Source organism: Petromyzon marinus, chromosome 61 (assembly GCF_048934315.1).
Source record: "Petromyzon marinus isolate PM22_M1 ecotype Great Lakes invasive population chromosome 61, UKy_Petmar_22M1.pri1.0, whole genome shotgun sequence".
Taxonomy (NCBI): Eukaryota; Metazoa; Chordata; class Hyperoartia; order Petromyzontiformes; family Petromyzontidae; genus Petromyzon; species Petromyzon marinus.
This window is the reverse complement of record NC_133727.1, coordinates 4,076,981-4,089,230: the sequence shown is the minus strand read 5'-3', so window position 1 is coordinate 4,089,230 and position 12,250 is coordinate 4,076,981. Positions and strand designations below refer to the sequence as shown.

Genomic DNA, 12,250 nt, shown 5'->3' with positions numbered 1-12,250 from the left:
GTCTGGAAAATAGCGAACCGAGGAATGCGTACGTCTTCAAAATGTTGTTAATCGTAACGCACTTGTGCAACGACCACACGCAATAGCACGTTTTTGTTTGTTGTTGTTGTTGATGTAAAGCTTTCGTGACTGCAGGGATTCATATTCTTGGTTCTTTCGGTAAAGTCACGTAGAAGGGAAACAATAAAATGATAAAAATATTAAACAATAAAATTATCACGACGTTTCGACTGCAACACAAGCAATCATCATCAGGTGTGAAAACCACAGCAAGAAAATTTGAAAAAAGTGGCGGTTATTTTTAACGTTAGCACCACGGAGAGAGATTTGACAGTTTGTTCAGATGGACGAGTCCATCTATGTTCGGAAAAGAGAAGATGGATTCTAGCGGCTTAGCAATCATTGGAAGGATTTGATCAACCATTTCCGGTCTTAATTGATTGATCATGCTTAAGGTGGCTTTCAGACCGCATCCATTATTTTTCGTCTCCCCCCCTCCTCTTTTCCGAACATAGATGGACTCGTCCATCTGAACAAACTGTGGAATCGCTCTCAGTGTTACTAACGTTACAAAAACCGCCACTTTTTTCAAATTTTCTTGCTGTGGTTTTCACACCTGATGATGATTGCTTGTGTTGCAGTCGAAACGTCGTGAGAATTTTATTGTTTTATATTTTTATTATTTTAATTGTTTCCCTCCTACGTAACTTTACCGAAAGAACCAAGAATATGTTGTTGTTGTTGTTGTTTGTTGTTATTGTTGTTGTCGTTGTCGTCATCTCCGGCGATAACGTCGTGCCACCCACTCCCCCAAATTGTGAAGCGTTGTTGTGGGTTTACTCGCCGATGCGCAAACCGGTTGGTGCCGAGGTCGTAACTAATTTGGCACGTTTTTGGTTTTCACCTGACGAACCTTCACCGATTGGCTGCGTCGGGGCGGTGGTGGTAGTGGCGGTGGTTAGCGGTGGTGGTGGGTTAATGACACATTCATACTCACCAGCAAACCGGTTGGTGCCGAGGTCGTAACTAATTTGGCACGTTTCTGGTTTTCACCTGACGAACCTTCACCGATTGGCTGCGTCGGGGCGGTGGTGGGTTAATGACACATTTATAAACTGCGACTAACTAAACCAGTAAATGGTATCGATTGTAACTTACATGACTACATTAACCCCCCCCCCGCCTCTCTGGTCTTTGCGCCTGATTGGCTCACAAGTGACAAGCATCGCATTTCTACCTCCCACCTTTATTAAAGAGCGAAACAAGAGGGTTTCGCGACAATTCTGTCTGTCGCCTGATGAAGCCGGTTGCTGTCGATGTTGTTGTTTGTTGTTGTTGCTGTTGTAATCGCCATCGCAACATCACGCAACTCGAATTCTCAAACGTTGCTGTGGGTTTACTCTCCGACACACACACCGGTGGTGATGCTGAACCAGCAGCTTGATTTGGCACGTCTTATTGACGCAGCACAAACCTCGCTAACCGGCTGCGTCGGGGGTGGTGGTGACGGGTTTAAATGACGCATCTTCATCCGCGCGATCGAACCCAAGAAAAACTTCTATCCCGGGACACATTCATACTCGCGTGATCTAACCCCCCCCAAACAAAATGTTCAATAACTTTCGCTATGAATGACATCGATCACGGCACGTTGCAACCGACCTTGTAGGAGAGTCGCACGCCGGCGCCGCCGCCGCCGGCGCCGGCGGTGCCACCGGCAGCGCCGGCGGCGGCCGAGGGTTCCCGGAGGCCGAGGTCGCGCGCCAGGCTGCCGATGAGCTTGCCGGGCGGCAGCTCCTCGGGCACGCGGTAGCTCACCTCGTCGGCGCGGCCCCACGGTAGCGCCAGCAGCAGCGGGGCCAGCAGCGCCGCCGTCCACCGCGGGGCCCACATGGCCTCGGGGCTGCCCACGAGGAGAAAACGGAACGACGGCAACGATGACGGCGAAGGCGGCGACGACGACGACGACGACAAAGACGAGGGAGACAACGACGACGATAACGACAACAACGATGATGGCGACGGCGACGACGATGACGATGGCAACAATAATCGTCGACAACATCGACGACGACGACGACAACAACGACGACGACGACGAGGGAGACAACGATGTCGACAACGACGACGACAACAATGACGATGACGACAACAAAGATGACGACAACGACAACAACAATGACGGCGACGACAATAACGATGACAATGGCAACAATAATCCTCGACAACATCGACGACGATAACAACGACGACGACGAAGATAACAGCGACGACGACGACGACGAGGGAGACAACGATGTCGACAATGATGATGACAACAATGACGATGACGACAACAAAGATGATGACAACGACAACAACGATGATGGCGACAGCAACAACGATGACGACGGCAACGATAATCCTCGACAACATCGACGACGATAACAACGACGACGACGAAGATAACAGCGACGACGACGACGACGAGGGAGACAACGATGTCGACAACGACGATGACAACAATGACGATAACGACAACAAAGATGATGACAACGACGACAACAATGACGGCGACGACAACAACGATGACGACGGCAACGATAATCGTCGACAACATCGACGACGATAACAACGACGACGACGACGAGGGAGACAATGACGATGACAACAATGACGATGACGACAACAAAGATGATGACAACGACAACAACAATGACGACGACGACGATAACAATGCTGTCAACAATGACAACAACAATAAGAACAGCGACGTCAACGATAACGACGACGACAATGAAAACAATTATAACAGCAACGAAAACGACAACGCTTACGACCATGACAACAATGATAACAATGACAACAACGACAACAACAACGACGATGACAACAACAACGACAACAACAATAACGAAAAGGACAGGCGTTGGTTGGGCGAGAGAGAAAGCACGAGGTTCGCTTCCATGCATCGCACGAGACATTCGAAGCAACTTCAAATTTTATTTCGCACCGTACGTCAGCCAACCGTGCTAAATTGTGGGTCTCTCCGTGCGTCGTCTCTGTGTGTGTGTGTGTATATTATATATTTAACTTATTTCGCACCTTACGTGAGCCAACCGTGGCTAATCAGAGGTACGAGCGGGGAGAAGGGGAGGGCATGCATGTATGTATGTATGTTGTGTCGAACTTCCATCGGAGGTGCGGTGCGTGGTTGGTGCTCGTGTCGCCGCGTGCGTTTCATTTACTTGGGGGGTTTGGGGGGGGCGGTGATGGTGGTGGGGTTGGAGACGATTGAGTCGGCGGGCTGGGTTGCAGCCTCCCTCACTTCCCTCCCCGCCCGCGCTTCCCTCCGCTCCCGCTGCTCCCTCTTGCCCGTCGCTCGCGCTCAGCAGAGTCGAGTCGCGCTCCGGGCTCCTGCCGAGAACCTCGCGCCACTGAGACGCCACCGGTGCGCCATGCTGACTGAGAAGGGAGAGAGAGAGGGGGGTGGTGTGATAGTGGGGTTGGTTGAGTGGAAGCCGGGTGGTTCTCAGCCGGGAGTCCAGATTTCAGGTCGGCCGCTCACTTGCGCACACGAAGCACTCGCCGCAAATGAACCGCCGCTGAGCTCGTCAAGACGCGTGAACCATCGCCACGCGGACTCCGCTCGGCATCCTCGCGGCAGCAGCAGTAGCGGCGGCTTTTGGCTAGGCCGTTGGCTTTTGGCTAGGCCGTTGAACAAAGAAGGTGGTCACCGCATCGTCGCGCGCTCTCAGGTTCGCCTCTCCGGCCGTCTGGAACGCTCTTCCTTCCGGGATATTAGGAGGCCACTGGAGCTGTGCACTTTTAAATCATCTATTATTGAAAAAACTCATTCTTTTAGATCCTTGATTTGAAGCTTTCGTGACCGCAGGAATCCATGCTCTTCGGTTCTTTCGGTAAAGTCACGTGGGTAGAAAGATCAAATAAATCGCGACGTTTCGGGCGCAACACAAGCGTCCGTCGTCAGCTTTACCACCTGATGACGGACGCTTGTGTTGCATTGGGATACTGCTGGATGCTTCTATATGCTACCCACGCGTCTCAGCCTTTGTTCGGCCTGCGTTACGCATCTCACGGTGTTATCGTGGACACGGCTACTTTGTGGTGCATTATTTATCATAACGCGATTCTTCAATGACGCGGCCTTCTTCGGGAACGTAACTACTACCGCCCCCGCCGCGTTATAGGAGGGCAGACCGTGCGTACAGAGAAGAGGGCGGCCGGGATGCTTAGGCTGGCTTGTTTGTCTGGTCTCCTCCCGAGTATCTCAACTGGGGGGGGGGGGGGGGGGGGGGGGTAAACAACAGTTGAACTTTAACCGTCGGTCAACCGGTTAGCGACGCTAATTGCCCCGCGCGAATCATTCGGGTCCTTGGGGTATGTCGGCGGAGAGGGTCGCGCTAGTCTGCTGACCTCTCTTCCACGTTCCTGCGTTCTCTGTACGACGCAGTGACGACCTCGGATGTCAAATTAAAACGAAACTGCTTTTTTTATCATCTTACCAGGCAAGGCCAGCCGAGCTGTTCAGCTCGCACAAACACCGAAGATTACTCGGCGGCAATTGTTCAAAACGCACAAAACCCCTCTACACCTGGCTTTGACCTTTCAGGGTCTCATTAGCTAAAGGAATACTGCCGAGTTGCCAGATATTCTCAGGCAAGGTCCCTTCGACGTGCAACGCGGGACCCTATTTCGTTTGCGACGGGCAACGGTGAGAGAATTACGGTTTGTTGCTATTTTTGTTGTGATCGTGTGTGCGTGTGTGTGTGCGATGTGTGTGTGTGTGACGTGTGTGTGTGTGTGTGACGTGTGTGTGACATGTGTGTGTGTGTGTGATGTGTGTGTGTGATGTGTGTGTGTGACGTGTGTGTGTGTGATGTGTGTGTGACATGTGTGTGTGTGTGATGTGTGTGTGATGTGTGCGTGACATGTGTGTGTGTGTGATGTGTGTGTGACATGTGTGTATGTGTGATGTGTGTGTGATGTGTGTGTGACATGTGTGTGTGTGTGTGATGTGTGTGTGACGTGTGTGTGTGTGATGTGTGTGTGTGATGTGTGCGTGACATGTGTGTGTGTGTGATGTGTGTGTGACGTGTGTGTGTGTGTGTGATGTGTGTGTGACATGTGTGTGTGTGTGATGTGTGTGTGACGTGTGTGATGTGTGTGTGTGTGATGTGTGTGTGACGTGTGTGATGTGTGTGTGATGTGTGTGTGGGGGGAGCGGTGGTGTAGCGGCGGCGTAGCTGCGTCGGCACTACGCCGCGCTACGAACCTGGCTGTGACCCGATTTCCATCGCCCGCTCACAGCCACACAACACCAGTGAGGATTAACTGAGCCGGTTCCAGGGCCTCTCCTAGGTCTACTCGGCCCTCAAATGAGTACCTGCTTCGGTGTGTAAACGTCACCACTAGGGAGACCAAGGCGATCGGGCGTGGTGCTGGCCACCCACCCCCTCGTGCTCGTCAACAGCACTTGCCCCAAACAGTCTGTTACAGGCTACACGGGGGATATTTGTCTTTGGGGAGTGGTGGAGCAGCGGTGTTAGCTGCGCTGCGCAACGGACCTAGCTGTAACCCGAGCTCGATTGCCTGTTGAGGGCCACCAAATGTCACTGCGCCGCTCACAAAAGCAAAGTTTTGGGAAATAATAACCATTTTCTATACTTTTTAGGCATAAGCAATTACGAAATAACACTTACTACCCAGGAACAGAAATTGTGGCACACAGTGTTATTATCATTAATTGTTGCCGGTTGTTTGCCGCGTTTATTTTAGAGTGGGTGATTGCCGGGCTAATGGTGTAGGATAAAAGAAACCTGGGGCTACGAAGACAAATATCCCCCGTATAGCCTTAACAGACTGTTGGGGCAAGTGCTGCTAGCGAGCACCTATGAAGGCCGGGCACGGCACACGAGGGGGTGGGTGGCCGACACCATTCCCGGCCGCCTTTGTCTCCCCAGTGGCGATGTTTTTACGCGCAGCACCAGGTATTCATGTGTGAGGCTGAGTCGACCTAGGGGAGGCCCAGGACCGGTTCAGACAATCGTCAATGGTGTCGGTCGTGAGCGGTAATCGAACCAGGGTCGCCAGATTCTTCGTGCAACATAGCGCTGACCACTACACTACCGCTCCCCCACTACACTATCCCCCCCCCTCCCACACACACACAATAGAAACACGCATTCAGGTTATTTAGTTTATTTAGCCTGCTATAAACGTCCAAATCATGGGCCACTTTGTTGAGCTATCATTTATGGCCAGGTCGCTTCTGAAAAATAAGTTTATACCTCGGTGGGGCTTTGCCTGGTACGATGGGGATGGTTTAGGGGCCGTCCATAAATGACGTCACGCACCTAGGGAGGGGGGGAGGGGTCAAACATTTGTGACGATGTGTGATGATGGGGGGGGGGGGTGAGTGAGAAATGTGACGTCACATCAATTAAATAGACTTTTAAATAAATGTTTTCTCCCACAACATCAGAGTGCAGCGCCACATTAAATACGCGCTACTACAATGACAATAGTTTAAAGCGATTTGAAGCATGTTTTGTGTGTGTGTGTGGTGGGGGGGGGGGGGTAGAGCTTTGTGACGTCATACTTGAGGTGGGGGGGTCTGGTGATTTGTGTTACCTTTTTTTCATACTTTGCACTCCGATCGTGTGTTTGCGGTGTTTGTTGTTGCAACGTCCTGACCCTGTGTCCCCTACTGGGACATCAGATTCCTCCCGCCGATATTAAATTTAAAACGTGCCCATTCAATAAACCGTCCCTGTCTCACAGTTCTACGAAAGGCGCTCCGTTACCCACAGAGGGAGACGTCGTATCAGTCGTCGTTTGTTTGGGTTAGATCAGACGTGGGCAAAGTACGGGCCCCCCGGGGCCATATACACTACACTATACACTACACACTACACTACACGCTACACGAGACGTGGGCGAAGTACGGGCCCCCAGGCCGTATACACTACACTATACACTACACACTACACTACACACTACACTATACACTACACACTACACTACACACTACACTATACACTACACTATACACTACACTATACACTACACTACACGCTACACGAGACGTGGGCAACGTACGGGCCCCCGGGCCGTATCGGCCCATTGGGCTTTTTAATCCGGCCCGTCGAACTTGTCCAAATATTATTATTATTATTAAATTAAATTTTACCTTTCTCCTGTAATGCCCCCATTTCCCCATTAGACGGCGCACTTTGACCGGGAGTGTGGTGTATAGGGCTCAGATGTTTTCATGATGTTTGATCAGTCACGCTACGACGTGTTTTTTTGTATCGTTCATGTTCGTGCAATTTGTTTAAATTGCCTTGCAGATAAACGCTTTGCCACCTGTTACAAAGGCCAAATCCTTTCACGTCATGATTTTTAACGCGTCATTTATATTTAGTTCACACAGACACTTCGTCCATCTGGTTCCTGGCCCGGCCCCTCTGTCAAATTTTAGAACCCATTGTGGCCCGCGAGTCAAAATATTTGTCTACCCCTGGGTTAGATCGCATAAAATCAAGGCCGTAGCCATGGAGTGAACATTGTGGGGGGGGGGGGGGACCAAATCTTCCAGGGTGTCTGATGGTCCCAACCCAGACAAATATCTACATTTGAATAACGAATTTCCTGCCTAAAATATAAAAAAAAAATTCACGAACACATGGGGTGGACATTTTTTTGTTTGTTTTTACAATAACGTCTAATAGTTGTGTTGCATTTACATTGCTCTGTTTTTTTTTTACCTTTTTTAACGTTTCTTGTTTCACTGTATGTAATGGCAGAGATTATGGATTAATAAAGTACAACCGTAACCACAATCAAATAAACGGAAATCTATGCGTTGATTTATACGAAGACGAGTACAGATATTGTGGCCAAGTTTGAGCAAATTGTTGTTTTTATTCACATAGCAGATCAATTTTTTATAGCAATATTTTTTTGGGGGGGGGACATTTTGAGAATATATATTATAATTATTACGGCATTGGCGTAAATATATAAATGCGCGTCATTAAACCAGCCGCCACCAACACTAACCCCGACGCAGCCAATTAATAAGGGAGGTTTGTCACGTAACACAAAACGTAACCAATTTAGTTACTACTTAGTTCTGTGTGTGTGTGTGCGTTGGAGAGTCGACCAGTCAACTATGTCGGTCAACCCATGGGAACCTGCTGGATCTGTTCCCGTGACCTCCTGCCAGCGGGCGTTCCATAGCTGTCAAGCCCTTATCAGTTGCCCTACCTTATTACAGACCAATTCAGCCCTTATTGCTTACCCCGTATCCCTTATAAATCTCAACGTTCATCCTATAAAGTCCCATAACAAGGGAAAAACACAAGCAAATAAACACTCCTCACTACTACACTCACCACTAGTACACTCACCACTAGTACACTCACCACTAGTACACTCACCACTACAATCACCACTAGTGCACTCTCCACTACAATCACCACTAGTACACTCTCCACTACAATCACCACTACACTCACCACTACAATCACCACTAGTACACTCTCCACTACAATCACCACTAGTACACTCTCCACTACAATCACCACTACACTCACCACTACAATCACCACTAGTACACTCACCACTACAATCACCACTAGTACACTCTCCACTACAATCACCACTACACTCACCACTACAATCACCACTAGTACACTCCCCACGACAATCACCACTAGTACACTCTCCACTACAATCACCACTACACTCACCACTACAATCACCACTAGTACACTCACCACTACAATCACCACTAGTACACTCACCACTACAATCACCACTAGTACACTCTCCACTACAATCACCACTACACTCACCACTACAATCACCACTAGTACACTCACCACTACAATCACCACTAGTACACTCACCACTACAATCACCACTAGTACACTCTCCACTACACTCACCACTACTACGCTCACCACTACAGTCACCACTACACTCACCAATAGCACACTTACCACTACACTCACCACTAGTACACTCACCACTAGTACATTCACCACTATACTCACCACTAGTACACTCACCACTATACTCACCACTAGTACACTCACCACTACAATCACCACTAGTACACTCTCCACTACACTCACCACTACTACAATCACCACTAGTACACTCACCACTACACTCACCACTACTACGCTCACCACTACAGTCACCACTACACTCACCAATAGTACACTTACCACTACACTCACCACTAGTACACTCACCACTAGTACACTCCCCACTACACTCACCACTAGTACACTCACCACTAGTACACTTACCACTAGTACACTCACCACTAGTACACTCTCCACTACACTCACCACTAGTACACTCACCACTTGTACACTCACCACTACACTCACCACTAGTACACTCACCACTAGTACACTCACCACTTGTACACTCTCCACTACACTCACCACTAGTACACGCACCACTACAATCACCACTAGTACACTCACCACTAGTACACTCACCACTAGTACACTCTCCACTACACTCACGACTTGTACACTCACCACTACACTCACCGCTAGTACACTTACCACTAGTACACTCACCACGAGTACACTCCCCACTACACTCACCACTAGTACACTCACCACTACAATCACCACCACTAGTACACTTACCACTACACTCACCACTAGTACACTCACCACTAGTACACACCCACTACACTCACCACTAGTACACTCACCACTAGTACACTTACCACTAGTACACTCTCCACTACACTCACCACTAGTACACTCACCACTACTACACTCACCACTAGTACACTCTCCACTACACTCACCGCTAGTACACTCTCCACTACACTCACCACTTGTACACTCACCGCTAGTACACTCTCCACTACAATCACCACTAGTACACTCACCACTACAATCACCACTTGTACACTCACCACTACACTCACCACTACTACACTCACCACTATAATCACCACTACTACACTCACCACTAGTACACTCACCACTAGTACACTCCCCACTACACTCACCACTAGTACACTCTCCACTACACTCACCACTTGTACACTCACCACTATAATCACCACTAGTACACTCACCACTAGTACACTCACCACTAGAACACTCCCCACTACACTCACCACTAGTACACTCACCACTAGAACACTCCCCACTACACTCACCACTAGTACACTCACCACTATAATCACCACTAATACACTCTCCACTACACTCACCACTAGTACACTCACCACTACACTCACCACTAGTACACTCACCACTACAATCGCCACTACTACACTCACGACTTGTACACTCACCACTACACTCACCGCTAGTACACTCACCACTAGTACACTCTCCACTAGTACACTAACCACTACAATCACTACTAATACACTCACCACGAGTACACTCCCCACTACACTCACCACTAGAACACTCTCCACTACAATCACCACCACTAGTACACTTACCACTACACTCACCACTAGTACACTCACCACTAGAGAACACTCCCCACTACACTCACCACTAGTACACTCCCCACTATAATCACCACTAGTACACTCACCACTAGTACACTCACCACTAGCACACTCACCACTGCCTACCTGATTACAGACCAATTCAGACCTTATCCACTGCTGGATGAAGGCCCCTTCCCACGGCGCCCACTGCCTGCTCTCCGCACGTGTGAGCTCGTGTCACGTGTCGTCTTTATTCACCCTCCCCTATCGTGTTGTTTTGTTGTTGTTGTTGTTGTAACGTCCTGCCCCCCCCGTGGCCCTACTGGGACACCTGCGACAAAAGAGCTTTACGGATCATCGGATTCCTCCTCCAGTATAAATAAGTATTTATGTGCTCATTCTGATTGGTTTTTCTTCATTGCCCCGGTGATTGTTCTGGTTACGCAGATCTCAAATGAGACTCATCACGATTCCCCCGACTACTCAACGCGGTTAACCATAAACTTGACATTCGAACGAAAACAATAACATCTTAGGGTCCATCTGCTAATGGGCTTTCCTGAGAGTTGAACACAGACAGCCAGCTATAACCACATCGCCCAGAATGTGTCAGCGCGCTAACCACTGCGCCACCGCTCCCAACACGACATTCGGTATTTTGCAGGTGTGACTGTGAGCCTGCAGGAAAGCCCTCCCCTTTACCCCTCCCTCTCTCCCCTCCCCCCCTCCCCTCCCTCCCTCCCCTCCCTCTCTCCCCTCCCTCTCTCCCCTCCCTCTCTCCCTCCCTCTCTCCCCTCCCTCTCTCCCCTCCCTCTCTCCCTCCCTCTCTCCCCTCCCTTTCTCCCCTCCCTCTCTCCCCTCCCTTTACCCCTCCCTCTCTCCCTCCCCCCCCTCCCCTCCCTCCCTCCCTCCCTCCCTCCCTCCCCTCCCTCTCTCCCCTCCCTCTCTCCCCTCCCTCTCTCCCCTCCCTTTCTCCCCTCCCTCTCTCCCCTCCCTCTCTCCCCTCCCTCTCTCCCCTCCCTCTCTCCCCCCCCCTCTCTCCCCTCCCTCCCTCCCTCCCTCCCTCCCTCCTTCCCCTCCCTCCCTCCCTCCCTCCCCTCCCTCCCTCCCCTCCCACTCTCCCCTCCCTCTCTCCCCTCCCTCTCCTGGACATCCGTGGCAGAGGGCATTATAGCTCATCGGATTCATTCAGTATAAATACACATTCTGATTGTCTCCTTTCCCGCCTGCCTGCCTACCTGCCTGCCTCCCTTCCATCCCTCCCTTCCATTCCTTCCCTCCCTCTCCACCCACTCCCCTCGTTTTTTTTTTTACGATCAGAGGAAACAAGAAGATGGCTCGGTGTAAAACTAGATTTTGGTGCTTTCGTGACTGCAAGAGACACTCTTAGTTTTTTTCGGTAAAGCCACGTATAAATAAGACGTGATAAAATAACAACGTAATACTATACTAATACTACACGACGTTTCGATTGCAACACAAGCAATCTTCATCCGGTACAGAAGAGCTAAATTTAAGAGAGAGAGAGAGGAAACACATAACCGCAGATATATACAGACAGACACCCTTGTGTATCTGTTAATTCCCTCTATTTGGGTGTCTGTGTATATATATATATCTGCGGTTATGTCCACAGAATAAACGTGGGGAGACGCGCGCCTTTGATTTACACCTGAGAGACACACACAGAGAGAGAGAAGGACACAGCAAGATGAGCACGTGGATTGGAAATATATTTTAAAATCTCTCTCCCTCTCT

General features: G+C 49.8%; 1 protein-coding gene across 3 annotated transcripts in view; it reads right to left on the bottom strand.

The window, feature by feature from the left end:
* The window catches only part of LOC116937942 (uncharacterized), a 276,405-nt gene that overhangs the window by 248,033 nt on the left and 16,122 nt on the right, over positions 1–12,250 (bottom strand). For 2 of the 3 annotated variants that reach the window (XM_076053469.1, XM_076053471.1), the window contains exons 2-3: positions 3,228–3,444; positions 1,663–1,903 (exon numbers count right to left, since the gene is read on the bottom strand). In XM_076053469.1, the coding sequence (XP_075909584.1) occupies positions 1,663–1,893 (231 nt within the window). In that variant the 5' untranslated portion in view covers positions 1,894–1,903; positions 3,228–3,444. Of the gene's footprint in view, positions 1–1,662; positions 1,904–3,227; positions 3,445–6,290; positions 6,357–12,250 lie in introns of all 3 variants that reach the window. The other variant, XM_076053470.1, reaches the window with a different exon arrangement.